The sequence below is a fragment of the Oryctolagus cuniculus genome, chromosome 16 (assembly GCF_051225735.1).
Source record: "Oryctolagus cuniculus isolate XC-2025 breed Fujian yellow rabbit chromosome 16, ASM5122573v1, whole genome shotgun sequence".
NCBI classification, from domain to species: Eukaryota; Metazoa; Chordata; class Mammalia; order Lagomorpha; family Leporidae; genus Oryctolagus; species Oryctolagus cuniculus.
The window spans coordinates 6,628,849-6,647,405 of NC_142882.1; the positions used below are offsets into that span (position 1 = coordinate 6,628,849).

At 39.0% G+C, this 18,557-nt stretch overlaps 1 protein-coding gene across 1 annotated transcript in view; it reads left to right on the top strand.

The window, feature by feature from the left end:
* The window catches only part of LOC100352210 (vomeronasal type-2 receptor 116-like), a 29,337-nt gene extending 11,660 nt beyond the window's left edge, over positions 1 to 17,677 (top strand). Inside the window, exons 2-7 of the mRNA XM_089316330.1 lie at positions 7,120 to 7,235; positions 10,168 to 10,453; positions 10,821 to 11,627; positions 12,318 to 12,545; positions 12,894 to 13,017; positions 16,743 to 17,677. Of these exons, the coding sequence (XP_089172456.1) occupies positions 7,120 to 7,235; positions 10,168 to 10,453; positions 10,821 to 11,627; positions 12,318 to 12,545; positions 12,894 to 13,017; positions 16,743 to 17,677 (2,496 nt within the window). The remainder of the gene's footprint in view (positions 1 to 7,119; positions 7,236 to 10,167; positions 10,454 to 10,820; positions 11,628 to 12,317; positions 12,546 to 12,893; positions 13,018 to 16,742) is intronic.
* Positions 17,678 to 18,557: the final 880 nt, after the last annotated feature.

The following is an 18,557-nucleotide window of genomic DNA, read 5'->3' on the forward strand; positions in this document are numbered from 1 at the left end:
TAAAGCCATGGCCTGAAGTGTCATTATCCCATATGCGTGCCGGTTCAAATCCTGGCTGCTCTTCTTTGGATTCATCTCTATTCTATGGCCTGGGATAGCAGTAGAAGATGGCCCAAGTTGTTGGGCCCCTGCACCCACGTGGGAGACCCGGAAGAAGCTCCTGTCTCTTGGTTTCCGATTGGTGCAGCTCCGGCCATTGCGGCCATCTGGGAAGTGAGCCAGTGGATGGAAAATCTTTCTATCTGTCTCTACCTCCCTCTCTAACTCTGTCTTTCAAATAAATAAAATAAGCCTTTCAGAAAGAATAAGAGTGAGAATAAGAGATGGAGGAGATATACAGTTTGGCACATCCTCCCTCAGACTTATTCCTAAGGGTAAAGCTAAAAATGTGCCATGGGGGGGAGGAGGCAAGATGGTGGAATAGGAAGGGAGCACACTGATAGTCTGGGGAGAGATAGTTTAATAAAAGTGGAGATACTGCAGGTTCAAGGAAGAGTAGGGGAGGAAACAGCAGAAGAAACCCTTCCGGAACGTGTGATTCACAGCGGACTTGCGTGGAGAGCGTGGGAGCCCACAGTTCGGGACACCAGCGGCAGACTCAACACACCAGCGCTGGAAAGCGAGGTGAGCCGAACCTCAATAGCCCGAGACACAGGCAGGCAAGCGGAGAGAGGAGACTAGAGGGAACAACCCCCGGGGGCGAAAAGTTCACCAGGCTAACTGGAAGAGAGACAGAGAAAAAAAAAAGGTGACTGGTATGGACATGGGTTTCTCTCTCTCCGCTCACCTCTCAAGGGCGAGCAAGACAAAGAGCAGGTGCCATCTTGGACATACGTCATAAGCAGAGCGACCTCAGGTCTGCATCGCCCCTGAGTCTAGCAGAAAAACCTGACTCTCGGTGGGGCGAGAACTAACTCCAATTCTTCTCAAACTATTCAGAACAATCGAAGAAGAGGGAATCCTCCCAAGTTCTTTCTATGAAGCCAGCATCACCTTAATTCCTAAGCCAGAAAAAGATGCAGCACTGAAAGAGAATTACAGACCAATAACCCTGATGAACATAGATGCAAAAATCCTCAATAAAATTCTTGCCAATAGAATGCAACAACACATCAGAAAGATCATCCACCCAGACCAAGTGGGATTTATCCCTGGTATGCAGGGATGGTTTAATGTGCGCAAGACAATCAATGTGATACACCACATTAACAGACTGCAGAAGAAAAACCATATGATTGTCTCAATAGATGCAGAGAAAGCATTTGATAAAATACAACACCCATTCATGATGAAAACTCTAAGCAAACTGGGTTTGGAAGGAACATTCCTCAATACAATCAAAGCAATCTATGAAAAACCCACAGCCAACATCCTATTGAATGGGGAAAAGTTGGAAGCATTTCCACTGATATCTGGTACCAGACAGGGATGCCCACTCTCACCACTGCTATTCAATATAGTTCTGGAAATTCTAGCCAGAGCTATTAGGCAAGAAAAAGAAATTAAAGGGATACAAATTGGGAAGGGAGAACTCAAACTATCCCTCTTTGCAGATGATATGATTCTTTATTTAGGGGACCCAAAGAACTCTACTAAGAGACTATTGGAACTCATAGAAGATTTTGGCAAAGTAGCATGGTATTAAATCAATGCACAAAAACCAACTGCCTTTGTATACACAAGCAATGCCATGGCTGAGGAAGAACTTCTAAGATCAATCCCATTCACAATAGCTACCAAAAGAATCCAATACCTTGGAATAAACTTAACCAAGGATGTTAAAGATCTCTACGATGATAATTACAAAACCTTAAAGAAGGAAATAGAAGATACCAAAAAATGGAAAAATCATCCATGCTCATGGATTGGAAGAATCAATATCATCAAAATGTCCATTCTCCCAAAAGCAATGTATAGATTCAATGCAATACCAATCAAGATACTGAAGACCTTCTTCTCAGATCTGGAAAAAATGGTGCTGAAATTTATATGGAGGCACAAGAGACCTCGAATAGCTAAAGCAATCTTGTACAACAAAAACAAAGCCGGAGGCATCACAATACCAGATTTCAGGACATACTACGGAGCAGTTGTAATCAAAACAGCATGGTACTGGTACAGAAACAGATGGATAGACCAATGGAACAGAATTGAAACACCAGAAATCAATCCAAACATCTACAGCCAACTTATATTTGATCAAGGATCTAAAACCAATCCCTGGAGCAAGGACAGTCTATTCAATAAATGGTGCTGGGAAAACTGGATTTCCACGTGCAGAAGCATGAAGAAACAGATGCTGGCGAGGATGTGGGGAAAAAGGGACACTAACCCACTGTTGGTGGGAATGCAAACTGGTCAAGCCACTATGGAAGTCAGTCTGGAGATTCCTCAGAAACCTGAAGATAACCCTACCGTTCGACCCAGCCATCCCACTCCTTGGAATTTACCCAAAGGAATTTAAATTGGCAAACAAAAAAGCGGTCTGCACCCTAATGTTTATTGCAGCTCAATTCGCAATAACTAAGACCTGGAACTGACCTAAATGCCCATCAACAGTAGACTGGATAAAGAAATTATGGGATATGTACTCCTTAGAATACTATACCGCAGTAAGAAACAATGAAATCCAGTCATTTGCAACAAAATGGAGGAATCTGGAACACATCATGCTGAGTGAAATAAGCCAGTCCCAAAGGGACAAATACCATATGTTCTCCCTGATCGGTGACAACTGACTGAACACCAAAAAGGAAACCTCCTGAAGTGAAATGGACACTATGAGAAATGGTGACTTGATCAGCATAGCCCTGACTGTTAATGAACAACTTAATACATTATCCCTTTTAGTAGTTTTTTTTTTTGTCTGTTCTACACAGTTATTCTTAAGTGTTGAAATTTAACTGAAATGTGATCCCTGTTAAACATAAGAGTAGGAATAAGAGAGGGAAGAGATGTACATTTTGGTACATGCTCAAGCTGACTTGCCCCAAATGGTAGAGTTAGAAACATACCAGGGGACTCCAATTGAATCCCATAAGGGTGGCATGTACCAATGCCATCTCACCAGTCCAAGTGATCAATTTCAGTTCAAAATTGATTATAATGAAAGGACTAAGAGTTAAAGGAAGCACATAAATAAATCTAGTACCTGCTAATACTAACTGATAGAATAAATAAAGGGGAGAGTGATCCAACATGGGAAGCGAGATACTCAGCAGACTCGTAGAATGGTGGATGTCCTAAACAGCACTCTGGCCTCAGAATCAGCCCTAAAGGCATTCCGATCTGCCTGAAAAGCCCATGAGAGTATTTCAGGCATGGAAAGCCAAGACACTCTGGCAAAAAAAAAAAAAAAAGAAACAACCCTAAATGAAATGCTCTGTTAGTGAGATCCCAGTGGAAAGAACAGGTCATCAAAGAAGGAGGTACCTTTCTCTGAAGGGAGGAGAGAACCTCCACTTTGAATATGAACTTGTCTAAACAAGATAAGAGTCAGTGAACTCAAAAGGCTTCCATAGCCTTGGAAACTCATGACTGGTGCATAGGGAGATTACTGATGCCATAAACAGGTGTGTCAATTTGTAAAGTCAACAACAGGAGTCACTGTGCACTTACTCCTCATGTAGGATCTCTGTCCTTAATGTGCTGTACATTGAGACTTATTGCTATTATGAGTACTCAAACAGTATATTTCGCTTTGTGTTTCTATGGGGGTGCAAACTGTTGAAATCTTTACTTAATGTATACTAAACTGATCTTCTGTAAAAAAAAAAAAAAAAAGAAGAAATTAGCAATTCCCAACTTGACTCTCACCGGGATTAAACATGACAATAGGTCTGATCTGATTTCATCATCAGTTAAAAAATCATCTATTATTTTTCACTTTATGTTTGTGTAGGAGCAAACTGTTGAAATCTTTACTTAATGTATGCTAAACTGATCTTCTGTATATAAAGGGAATCGAAAATGAATCTTGATGTGAATGGAAGGGGAGAGGGAGTGGGAAAGGGGAGGGATGCGGGTGGGAGAGACGATATGGGGGGAAGCCATTGTAATCCATAAATCGTACTTTGGAAATTTATATTCATTAAATAAAAATTTAAAATGTACCATGGGACTCCAAATCCCATTAAGTTCTCAGATACAAACACCGTCTTACTAGTTAAGGTGATCAGTTTAAGTTCATAATTCATCATCAAGATAGGATTAAGTGTCAAAGGAATCACATAAATAAGACCAGTGTCTGCTAATAATAATTGATACACTTAAAAAGGTGAGAACAATACAACATAGGATGCTGGATACACAGCAGACTCATAGAATTACAAATGCCCTAAACAGAACTTTGGCCTCAGAATCAGCCATTTAGGCATTTGGATTTGGCTCAAATGCCTATGAGAGGCATGGAGGCATGGAAAGCCATGACACTGTAGCCAAAAAAAAAAAAAAAAGCCTAAATGAAAGATCTCTGTGAGTGAGATCCCAGCGGAAAGAATGAGCCATCAAAGAGGGAAGTACCTTTTTCTAAAGGGAGGAGGGACCTTCCAGTTTAATTATGGCCTTGTCTAAATAAGTTTGGAGTTTGTGAACTCAAGGGGCTTCCAGGGGCTGGTGCCATGGCTCACTTAGTTAATCCTCCGCTGTGGCACTGGCATCAAATATGGGCGCCGGGTTCTAGTCCTGGTTGCTCCTCTTCCAGTCTACCTCTCTGCTCTGGCCCAGTAAGGCAGTGGAGGATAGCCAAAAGTGCTTGGGTGGCTGCACCCCCATGGGAGACCAGGAAGAAGCACCTGGCTCCTGGCTTCAGATTGGCATAGTTCTGGCCACAGCAGCCATTTGGGGGATGAACAAACAGAAGGAAGACATTTCTCTCTGCCTCTCTCTATCTCTCACTGTCTAACTCTATTTGTAAAAAAAAAAAAAATAGGCTTCCATAGTCTTGGCAGCTCATGACGAAAGCCTCAGGTGATTACTGACATCATAAATAAGAGTGTCAATTGATAAATCAATAACAGGAGTTACTATACACTTGCTCCTACATAGGACCTCTATCCTTAATGTGTTGATCTATGAGAATTAATGGTAAAACTAATCTTCAAACAGGACTTGATACTTTGTGTGTCTGTGTGGGTGCAAACTGTTGTAATTTTACTTAGTATAGAATTGATCTTCTGTATATAAAGATAATAAAATGAATCTGCGTGAAGAATGGGATGGGAGAGGGATTAAGAGATGGATGGTATGCCAGTGGGAGGGTTGTTACGGGAGGAAGAACCACTGTAATCCAAAAGCTGTTCTTTTGAAATTTACATTTGTTAAATAAAAGTTTTCTATGAAAAAAGAATGTAGAAGATATGTGATAAATATGAAAGAAATAGTTAACCAAAAATGATGAATAGATCTGGGTGCCAAATTTTTTTAAAATTCATGCATAATGTTTCATAACACACATTTTCAATACATTTTCGAAGCCTTCTCATTGCATGGAATTCATCCTTTCCAGTCCCAACCTTTGTTCAGTGAATCTTGTGCATTCAGATTGACTCTACTTTTAGTTTCTACACATTAGAGAGAATGGGAGATGTTTGCTCTCTGATTTAGATTTACTTTTCTTGTTTAACTGAATAGACAACAAGTTATGTCATTGTACTGGTAATAAATCTAACTCATCAAGACATTATATTTTCAATTTTATGCAAGTCAGTGAATTTTGTGTGTTTTGTTTCTATACTTCATCTCAATTTGCATGAGCCTGTATTCAAAATCTCACTAATGGCATCAGAGCAGTGACTAGGCAATGGAGAATGTGTTTTGCTTAAAATATTAGGGAACTCATTGATAGAAGTTTGAGTTTAGGAAACTTCTGAGTGGAATAACAGAGTTCTCTTCCATGCTCTCTTGTTTACCTCCTCATTAGATTTACCCCATTAGTGATACCTCACACTGATATGCAAGCACAAATGATTAGTCAGTGTTGATCATCATTTTTGCTTACAAGACATGCTATCCATTTTGTTCAGTTGTGTTGTGCAGTCTCTTGGTTTTGCAAAGTGTTAAAGGTATGTAGCTGCCATGATGGTGTCCTACATGAGTCCTTAAAGTCGCTTACATTCAAGAAGTACAAGTATCTGTATGCATAATCCTGCCCTTGGTGTTTGTCGTGGTGGGAATAAAGTGACGACTTCCAGCTAGTATTGTCTGCCTTATAGTAAAAAGTGAGAAGTACTCAAATAGTCCCTAGTTCTCATGAGAGTATTAACCAAGGTTTTAGTGTGAAAACAGTTTACCATGAGATTACCAAGGTTAACAGCAATGTGGAAGGGTTTTGTATTTTACAAGTAAGGATGTGATCATTTGACATATAGAATGAAACTCCTGAATTCAGGGTGATTACTGGTTCCACAGTGCTTGAGAATCAGAAGGCCTATTGGGTATCTTTGTAAACAGGATCTGCTTTGGGTCTGTGTGGCATCAAGGCAATGTGTGGCTCCCCAGAACATGGGGTCTGGAGGCTGCCCTATTGTTCTTTGGGTCTTTGACGTCTGTTACACTGGAGTTTTCTGGTCTGAAAATGTTCTGAGAAACTCACCTCATGCCTCTCTTCATGCCCTCTGATGCAATCCAGGTACATAATTGCCAAAAGTTCATGGAGAGGTTTATTGACAGAGCCCATGGACCAAATGTAACTAATAGGAGGTATGCCCTTGAGTCTTTGTACCCATGGACTTGGAGGAAATACTTGCACCTGGGGTGAAGAGGATGATTCACAAACATGTTTTCCTTCTTGTGTTTTTCATCAGGACAGAAGCCCTGAGCTGCAGAGCCTTGGGGCAGAAAGGCTTCCAGATTCCCACATGGACGAATGGACAGATGGTAGAAAGAAATCAGATTGAGCAGTATTAAAATGGCTTGATGTGAGGAATCACACACACACACACACACACACACACACACACATGCTATTTGTATGCACAGGCATGACCCTTCAAGTTCCACTATGGTTGTGTCCTAGGGTTTTCATAGACTTTGAAGATGTTTCCTTTGATTTTTCTGTTGCTCTTTTTGCAACTGTGTCTCCTTGTGACTTGTCATGATGATCCGAACTGCTTTTTCCAGATGGAACGGAGTTATTACAAGGATGGAGATATTGAGATCGCTGCTTTTTTCCCCATTTACATATACCTTGTGGACAGAATGATTAATATTTTCAAAAATTATATCACATTCAAAGGGTAAGTTCTCTTTGCCATAATCATTTTTCCTTGATTTACATAATAGATGCTTGCTGTTGGGTCTGCAGATGGATAGACACATGCGTTGTGTGTCCCTGCCCTTTCCATTTCTGTCCCACCTAAAAAGTTCTGATAATTAACTTGGAGCATGTGGAAGATATTTCTTTCTGCCTCGCACATTGAATTGCTCAGGAAAATGTTATCTCATCATACGAGAAAGGAGAGTCTGGTTGGGATCTTCTTGTCCTTCCCTGTCCCTGTTCATCAGCTCAGGGGCCTATTGTGCCTCAGTAGCAGGTTCTTACATAACCCATGCACTGAAATGAACAACCCTGAGTTACATGAGCTCTTCCACATGTGCTCACAAACTTTTCTGCTACATATTAGATTTGGGGCCATGAGCTCACTTCATTTCTTCTACAGTCAAAAAGAAGAAAAGATATTCAAGAAAGTAAGATTTTACTAGGTAAAAGTAACCTCAGGCCACAAGTATAATAATAATTGTATGTTAATGATGAATATACGCATAAGAACTGTAATGGTTGGAATCTACACATTCAGGATGCACCCCTGATTCTTTTTCTGGAAAAATACATTTCAGAAGAGGGATTATACTGCTTCTGCCCATCTTTAAGATACTGTCTACCTGTAGCTAAATATAAATGTTTCATATATATTTATATATGAATATTTCATGCCTCCAGAATATAGTATCTTGTAGGACAGTGACATTGTTTTCCTCACATCTGTTTATTTTGGAGCTAATTTCTAATTGGTTTCTACTGTAAGCTATAAAAGTAGGTTGATGATACATAGATCTTTGATAGAAGGTAGATATTAGGACATATATCATTGCAGTATCATTAAAGCCAATGGAATTTAGAATTATAGTTGGTGCCACAAAGGTGAGACAACTGATCAAGTATTTTAGGCATTTGTCCTAAGTTCTATCCAGAAAAAATCTAATGGATACCAGCTTGGTATAATGATATCATTCACTTCACATGATTTTTATGAATTTGCCTATTTTGATAGTGCACATGACATCCCAATTATGAAATATTTATTTATTATTAGTAGTGGTATTCCCCATGGTTATGCATGCAGTACATCATTTACGTGTATCCTAAATGATGGAGACCAGAAGAGTGTAAATTTCCTGTAGTAGGAATAGAGTTTATGAATAGAGCCCAGGTTCCTCCAAGATGTATACCTTGCCAACTGGAGATCATAACCAAATCTTAGAAAACCCAGGAGAAAATGCCTGTGTTAATGATATTTGGGAATATAATATAAGATTCAACAACTTTAGAATACCCAATAATTATATATAAACTGTTCTTAGAGATAAGAAACACAACATAAAACAGATTGAAAAGGCAACTCTCAAAAATGCCCAGTGTGTCCAAAAATCTTTTAGACCTTTTATACCAATGGCAGTGGGAATAAGAAATGAGAGGTTAAGGAATTGATGGAAATGTAAACAATGAGGAGGGGAACAGAGAAATATGAACTAAAAATGGAATATTATTTGATACTCTTAGCAAGGATTTTTAAAGTTCTTCATTATATACAAAGTATGAGTGAAATATTTGGATAACAAATATTTATAGAAATGAGATTTATATAAAGCAATAGATATTGAGCAACTCTTTACATGGTAATGGATACCTATATATAAATATATAGGCAGAATATGTATATAATATGCATGCATACATACATATTATGTTGCAACATGAACCAAGAAAAGAAAGACTGTCACTTCCTCTGGAGCACACAGTGACCCTTAATATCAGTGTACATGACCTAGTCTATTCATAATGACTCAACACACAGTAAATCTGAAATACATACAAGGGGCTCCTCATTTACACACTTTGTGAAATGTCAGAACCTGGAAAGTAGAAATGCATCATGTTCTTTGCATGGAAGGATATTTATGTTTGGTTCTGTAGGGAAAATTGGGTGAATAAGGCCAGTTTGGAGTATATACTTATACCACTGATAATGATTTACTTTCATATATACCTAGTGTTCAAAATAAATGCATGAATGTCTTAATTGTAAAGCATTACAAATCCAACCGGGGAGTGTTTCAGGCTTTTCTAAAGTGTTCCTCCCTTTTCACTGATTTCCTTCTTTCAAGCTCTGAATCTGATTTCATTTTCCTGGCTTGTGATGGTGGTTGATGGGTGAGTATGTTGGGGAAGAGATTTTTCAGGATATATCCAGACTTACATCTACCATTCTCAGTGCTTTGATGTCATCCTTCTATGTGATCACATAGCCTTCAGTTGAGTTACTCTCTTTTCCCATTACAACCTGCAGCCTTATGATCATAGGACTCCTATTTCAAGGAGCATATAATGATGTGATAAGATGAAGCATCATTGTAGTTTCTGAATATAGGAATATTTGTAGAGGCAGTGCTAAAGATGCACCTTTCCTTGTCAAGTTTTCTTTGAAACTTGAATGTTCTTTCTAGGTGTGCATAAACATTCGAAAGGGCATTCCAGAGCATATTATAGTATTTAGATATCAAATATAAAAACTTAGAAGATGTAGTTGTTGCCAGAGATGATTTAAATTGATAGGTTTATATTAAAACATAAAATCATTTTCTTTGGCTGCATGGACAGCCATGTGATAACATGCCAAAGACATTATAATGTAAAAGCAGATCTTATTTTCAGAATCATTTAGGCTGGGAGACTGAGATCAAGGGAGTAGCAGCTATGGTTCTGGTGAGGACATGTGTCCTGCAAATGCAACACTCTTCACATGCTGTCCTCAGCAAATGTGCAGATAATCATTAGAACATATGAATCTTTGGCCAAGACCAATCCATCTGTTATAGTTATTACAGTAGAATTGATGATAATCTGGATTTGAGGCTTCTCCCTTAAAGATCCTTGTGCATTTCATGCAGATTTCAGTCCAAAAACTACCAGTATGCTCTGGCCTTGGTTTTTGCTATTGAGGAGATCAACAAGAACCCCCAGCTTTTACCCAACGTGACCTTGGGATTTGATCTCTATAATGTCATGCACAGTGACATGATGGTGCTGCAGAATCCCTTCATCTGGCTTGCAGGACTGGAAGAGGATGTTCCTAATTACACGTGTAGGAAACAGAGCAAGTCTGTAGCTGTAATATCAGGAACAAGCATTGCTGTCCAAGTAGGGACACTGCTGGAACTCTACAAAATTCCACAGGTGAGTGTGTAAGTGAAAGAGAGGGATAAAACACATCACCTGAGGTGCCTGACTTAGACCCAAAAATTTAAGTGACAGAACCAAATACACTTGCCACAGCTTGTGATCAGAAGGGAAGGCGTATAGAGATTAGGTGGATTAGCCACATATTATCAGAAGCTGAGTGTTGGCGAGTGAAAATGAGAAATGTTTTCCTTAATCTGTGAATGTAATGTCTCAGGAACTAGGATGTTTTCATGCAAGGCAGATGAGAAAAATGAAATATTCTAAAATCTTCTGATGCTTCCATCATCTGCTTAATTTCTTCAGGAATAAGATAGTACACTATGGCAATATACTTACACATATTTCTTGCATTTTACCTTAGCTGACAATTGGGTCTTTTGAACCACTTCTGAGTGACAGTGGTCAGTTTTCTTCCCTCTATCAGATGGCACCCAAAGACACTTCTCTGGCCCGTGGCATAGTCTCCTTGATGCTTCATTTCAGCTGGACCTGGGTGGGTTTGGCCATCTCAGACCTCCCAAAAGGTATTCAGTTTATGTCCAATTTGAAAGTTGAGATGCAGAAGAATGGCATCTGTGTGGACTTTGTGGAATTGATTCCAGTTACTGAGGAGTCTCGTATGTCACTCCAGAATAGGTTTCATATCCAGATCCTAAAATCATCAGCAAATGTGGTGATTCTTTTCTGTGACACTGATTCACTCATAGGAATCAGCTTTCCAACATGGGAACGTGTAATGACATGGAAAGTCTGGGTCACCACCTCACAATGGGATTTTGCCAGCGATGAGCATCATATTCTGCTCCACTCATTCCATGGGACTCTCATTTTTTCACACCACCATAGTGAGATCTCTGGTTTCAAAAACTTTCTTCGGACAGCTAACCCTTCCAAATACCCAGAAGACATTTACCTCTTAAGATTCTGGTTATTGGTTTTTGATTGCTCAGTTACTGGGGCATCCTGCAAAACCTTGAGAAACTGTCCACTGAATACCTCCTTGGAATCGTTGACATGGCATAATTTTGATATGAGCATGAGTGATGGGAGTTACAACATATATAATGCTGTGTATGCTGTGGCCCACAGCATACATGAGATGCTTCTACAATTGTTAGAAATGCAGCCAGGGAACAAGGGGGAAAAGGTGGCATTTTCTCCCTGGCAGGTAATTTGGTTTCCATTGCATGACATGTACTCCTGAAGTGATTCCTTTAACAGCTTCTGCCAGTGTTCAAACCAAGTAGCTTGGGATCCTTTCTCCAATCACTAGATATATATGAGCCTCTGCTTGTAATTTGTCATAAGACACAGGGTTCCATTGACAAGTGGGAAGGTAACTTGGATAAGCTTCAGTGCAGTGTCTTAAAAAGTACTCTCCCATCCTGTCAATTTAATTATGACTTGTGAATACCTAGACTGTGTCATTCCATTTTCCGTCTCAGTGGTAAAAAAAAAATATTGCTTTTTAGTGTCAAATGTTGTTGAGTATGTTCAGCCACAATGTACATAAGACATCTCATTAAATTGCATATTTTTTATCCTGGTAACTGTACTACAGATGGTTTTCCTAGGTACACTGAGAAAATAAGTGAGTGTTAGTAGCATGGACTCCACAGTTGGAAATGATCAGAATCTCACAGTTAGATCTTTTTGATTGCCCTAGTTTTTAGATGAAAATGAGTGAAATCATACTTACTTTGATGTAGTTCTCATCATGTTTTAGTTTTAATTCATTGGGTGGCTATAAAAAGTTCCCTTTGTTTATTTGTGATTACAAACAAAAGGCTTTCTTTAAACTGGGTTTGATGTGTTATTGCTTGGGCAATCTTCATGTGAATATAATGTATTTTTTCAGTTGCACCCGTTTCTCAAGAACCTCCAATTTACCAATCCTGCGGGTGACCTAGTGAATTTGAATCACTTGAGGAATTTGGAAGCTGAATATGACATTCTCAACTTTTGGAATTTTCCTTATGGTGTTGTTCATAAGGTTAAAGTAGGACAGTTTTCCCCTTATGCCTCACAGAGCCAGAAGTTGTCTCTCTCTGAGAATTCGATAGAGTGGGCCACAGGAATTACAGAGGTAAGTTGCACCTGATCATAAGGTTCACAATGCACATTGTTACCCACAATTCATATGGGGATTTGTGCCACTTGGCTTATTAAAAACACACTTAGAGACATTAAACTACACCCCTTCCAATCTAAATACTTTCTTATGTTTTTAGTGTCTGAGGTTGGACACTACACGCACTTGTTCCTCCACATGTTTTGAATCTATTTATTTAGAAAATAAACTTGCATGCCATCATTGTGTCAGAAATAGGTATTTACAGTTTAAGTGAACAGGTTGTGCAGGACTTGAAAACACTCTACATGGAACATAAGCAATAGTCCCATCTCTGACCAACACACATCTGATTTTTCTCAGACTCCACACTCAGTATGCAGTGAGAGTTGTAGCCCTGGATTCAGGAAAACCCCTCTGGAGGGAAAGCCTACCTGTTGTTTTGATTGCACACCTTGTCCTGAGAATGAGATTTCCAATCAGACAGGTAAGTCAGTGCCAGCCTCATGGAGAAGTTAACACCTGTTTCTTAAAATAGTCCTCTTCTCCATGGAAAGAAAAGGATGTGGAGTATGACTGCTGAGAAGATTCTTTTCACCTTCTGGTAGAAGTTAAACCTTATATTCAGTAATAACCCTTAAAATGATGAAAGTTTGCACACTATACTTTACGGCATGTAGTATTTGCAAAATCATTTAGGTAAATTCACATCAGTGTTCCTTGTACATGAATAGATAAAATGCTTTCACCTAATTCAAGTATAGCATGCTTGGAGTGAGAAAGCACAACTCTCATCAAACTGTGTGTAATTTGAAAAACTGTATTAGAAATTATACAGTATATCATGCTGAGGATAATACTCATCAGATATCATAAACGAGCTAACCTTAGCCTTTGAGCAAAATCATTGCATATCAAAATATAAATCTTCAGGAACATCCCTATGCTTACACTCATACACACTCATGAGTAAAATTTATTTTGAAAGAATACAGGCTGACTTCCATGATAAAAAGTATGCATATCAAGGTACGTCAATGACAGCAAATTCAACACAAGCCCTTGAAGATAGGATGTGGACATTATAAGGAAACTGAAGTAAATAAAAATTGGAAGAGCTTACAGTTGGTGATCATAAAACAAGTAAAATTTATGAACCTCAACCAGTTGGAACAGTACTAAAAACAAGATTACAATGTCTGTGTGTGTTACACAAAGAGAGCTGAAGAGATCTCTGCACAGATATAAAAGATACTAATACTAGAACATGTGAATCATTTAATGGTGATAGATTGAAGGATATAGAAGAAATTCAGAAATTTCCAGATAGAAACATTATAAAAACTTTGAGAAATATTTGAAAAATCCAAGTAACCTCATAGTTATTAAAATAATTCCCAATACTTTTATTGTGATAAACACCTTTATCAAATGTTCACATAGGAAAGGAACTCTTTCTCAACTACTGTACAGAATAGGAAAAATTCAGTTTCTTCTACAGGAACATCTTAACTTGTTTGATCAAATACTGCCAGATATTTCAGCAAAATGAAATTGTAAGACACTGTTGTTGAAATAAATTCACACATAGAAATTTTAAACAATGCAAACCCAACAGTATTTTTAAATAGGTTACATCATGCCCAATGTCTTGAATAAAGTGTAATTCAGTTTATAATCCTTGAAAAAGAGTAATAAGAATTAGCATTTCTGAAGAAAAACATTTAATAAATTTAAGTGATCTAAGAATTATAAAAAAAAAGAACAAAACAACACAAAATGCCAAAAAGGAGGATCAGTTTTCAATCCTAAAGTGTATTTTAGAATGCTAAAAAACATGGAAGTTAGGGCTGAAGATTGGATACAAAGTTGAATAAAGAATGCAACTTCAGCAAGAAATTACCCATTGGTTTGTTTGTGCATACAATAAAAATGAAAGCCATTCAACTTATTATAGAGGAAGATTTAAAATGGCATCATTTTCAACTGATATTGGGATGATGTAATACAATCAAAAATCAGTAATTGAGTTAAGTAGTGCTGGAATACTAGATTAAATACAAAAAGAGATATTTTTGCTTATCAATTCTGGAAAACAAAGCTCTGAAAGATGAGCAGATGTAATGTCTCAAAAGTATGAACTATCCAAAAATAAGACCACCTAAACTTTGGAAGACATCTGCAAGTTGTGACAACTGACATTGATGGAGAAATGTATGGAAAAAGAAGGGGATACTGGCAGAGATGGAGATAAAATTCATGTTCAAGAATCAAAAGGCAGCAAAGTGGAAATATGCCAGTAGGGTTCAAGGTGATCTCCAGACTGACTTTGATTACAGGCAGCATCCCAGTGTGTTCCTTGGTGGAAATCTGCTCAAGGGTGGCATCTTATCCAGAAGGTATCAAGTGCACAACTCTTCTGTGTTTCTCTAGAGCTTGATCATCTGTTTTCTAATGGTGATCTCTCAATCAGTGCTTGCCCATAGAATGACTATCCAGATGCTACCTTAGAGAGATGTGGTTTAGTGAGATCGTTGTGTGCTTTCTGTGCACCCAAAATTCACAAAGTAAATCTCCCAGTGCATGACACTAAGAGTGGGAACCTGGGGCCAGTGCTACATCATAGTAGTTGAAGCCTCTGACTGGCATGCCAGCATCCCAGTTGGGCAGCAGTTCCAGTCTCAGCTGCTTCACTTCCAATGCAGCTCTCTGCTGATGATTAGGAAAGCAATAGAAGACATCCCAAGTTTCTGAGTCCACACCATGTAGGAGACCCAGAAGAAGCTCCCATTTATTGCCTTAAGACAGCCTAGTTCCATTTATTGCCATCATTTGGGGTGTGAATCACTGGTGGAAGATGTCTTTCTTTCTCTTTTTCACTCTTTTCCTTTCTCCCTCTCTTTTTCTCCCTGCCCTCCTGTCCTTCTCTCTCTCCCTCTCCCTCTCTCTCCCTCATACTTCTCTGCCTCCTTCTGAAACTCTGCATTTCCATTAAATTATAAATAAATAAAAACACTCATTAGAAATAAAGACTGGGGCCTTTGGTCATTGATTAGGCAATGAGAGTACAGAGGGAATAACACCAATAAAACAAGGGCTCACTGCAGGCATGGAAAGCCAAGACTCTGGCCAAAAAATAGCCTACATGGAGGATCTCTGTGAGACCCCAGTGGAAAGAAATGATCATCAAAGAAGGATATACTCTTCTCAGAAGGGAGGAGAGAACATCCACTTTGCTTATGGCAGTGTCCAAATGCTGATGGAGTCTATGGTTACAGAGGACTTCCATAGCCTTGGCAGCCCATGGCAAGAGCCTTGGGTGATCACTGATATCATACGTATGAGTGTTAATTGTTAAAGGAACAACGAATTCACTGTGCATTTATTCCCCATTTAGGAACTCCATCCATAATGAGTTGAACTGTGAGAATCGACTACAATTTTTTCTCAAACTGTACTCTATATGTAGTGTGTCTGTGTGGATGCAAACTATTGAAATCTATATGTTATATGGAGTTGGTCCTCTGTATATAAAATCAAATAAAAAAGTAACATAATGAAGAAGTAGATGGGAGAGGGTGAGGGAGGTGGGATGAGAGTTGGGATGGGAGGGTGGGTTTAGGGGAAAGGAACACAATATTTCTAAAGTTCTATGAAAAAAATGCATTTGTTGAATAAAAACTTTAAAATAAAAAAATTATGAAAAAATGCAATCACTACATAAAAACTTAAGAAAACAAGGAGTGCTGCTTGCTCTTGTTGAAAGTGAGGATGTAGCAAGCATGTGCCATACATAAAGGTCAGAGTAGTCTTTATAATACATGGAAACCTCTGGAATCTTGATCACCACTTCCCAGTGTGGAGAAACCATGAAGAATGAATTTGTGGTGTTAAAATGATACAGGCAAAAAAGGCAGGATTTAAAGCACCAGAAGTAGTTTCAGAGAGTAGCCTATAGGGCTTTGTTAGGAGAAAAAGAATATGTACTCATCAGTATGTAAGGTAGTTAGAGAGATGAAGCAATAACTTTGGCTAACATGAGGAAGATGGGCATGAATAATGGCCAATAATTTCCTCGATGTTATTTTATACGCTATTTCAACATCAAGTAAGGGCTATTTGCCTAAACTAGCTATGTCCGTTATTCCAGAAGGTCCTTGTGAATCAGAAATAACTGAACTCAGGACGATGTTATTATACGTTTCTTGCCAGATATGGACCAGTGCATGAAGTGTCTGGATCATCAGTATGCCAGCACAGAGCGAAACCAGTGCTTCCACAAAAAAGTGACGTTTCTGTCTTTTGAAGATCCCCTGGGGATGACCTTGGTCTGCACAGCTCTGTGCTTCTCTGTCCTCACTGCTGTGGTTCTTGGGGTCTTTGTGAAGCACCGAGACACTCCCATAGTCAAGGCCAACAATCGTTGTCTCAGCTACATCCTGCTCATTGCCCTCATCTTCTGCTTCCTCTGCTCCTTACTGTTTATTGGTCATCCCAACACAACCACCTGTGTCCTCCAGCAGACCACATTTGGAGTGGTGTTCACCGTGGCTGTTTCCACAGTCCTGGCCAAAACTATCACTGTGGTTCTGGCCTTCAAGGTCACTGCCCCAGGGAGAAGGATGAGACACTGGCTGCTATCAGGGGTACCTAACTCCATTATTCCCATCTGCTCCCTGATCCAACTGGCTCTCTGTGCCATCTGGCTTGGGACTTCTCCTCCCTTTATTGACACAGATGCACACTCTGAGCATGGCCACATCATCCTGGTGTGCAACAAGGGCTCCATCACTGCCTTCTACTGTGTCCTGGGCTACCTGGGCTCCTTGGCCCTGCTGAGCTTCACTGTGGCTTTCCTAGCCAGGAATCTGCCTGACACCTTCAATGAAGCCAAGTTCCTGACATTCAGCATGCTGGTGTTCTGCAGTGTCTGGGTGACCTTCTTGCCTGTCTACCACAGCACCAAGGGGAAGGTCATGGTGGCTGTGGAGGTCTTCTCCATCTTGTGCTCCAGTGCAGGGCTCCTGGGCTGCATCTTTGTCCCCAAGTGCTACATTATTCTCTTCAGACCTGAGAAGAATGCTTTGAAAGGATTAAGGGATAGAATAATTTCTAAGGAAACAGATGTTCTCAGGAGTAGTTCTTAGGCTCTCTCAGTTTTTATTGGTCAGAATCTAAAATTATAAAACTGATTTTGCATTCTGATATTAAAAAATTACTTGCATAATGTACCCTCCTTATGAACAGTTTATACTTATCTTAATATGTTTTTGTTCTGAAGGACCAATTTACAGAAAATGAAGATAGTGAGTGGGAGAAACCTTCCATGTGATAGTGGCATCTGAAGATATCTGTAGTGGCCCAGTGCTGGTTCATGCCAAAGCAAGGAGATTAATTCAGGTTTCCAAGTGAGTGTCAGGGACAGAAAGGCTTAGGTCATCTTCCAAAGCATTTTCTAGATCTTAACAAAAAGCTGGGTTGCAAGTGAGTGGACAAAACATGAACTGGCATCAACATGGGATGTCGGGGTTATAGGTGCTACTTATAGCCACTATACCCCCATGCTGGACCCATTCCTTCTCTCTTCAAAATAATACTGTGAACTAATTTCTTAGTCTGGGTTTTATGTTCATAAGCACAAAACCAATCTCAGATAAAGGCTCCCCTTGAAACTTTTCATTTCTTTTCAATCCTGTATTTTCAATGTCAACTCATTGACATTGTCCTATTCATATTTTAATAAAATGAGTTACACGTTTCTTTGCTGTTTTTATTCATGCATTAGAGTCTAAATTAAAATAAGCTTATTAATATAGTTGAAATATTTTGGCACAATCTTTAGACATGTTAAATCTTTGCAATGTGTAATTCATTGTCAAGAAAATGCTGAATTATATATCATTTCATATGAATTTAAAATGATGTGATAATCACACACCAAGTTTTCATTATATGTAGAAGTGATTCTGTAAACTACTTTTCCATCTGTTCATTGCTATTTATTATCAATCTGGCTTTGATTTACTT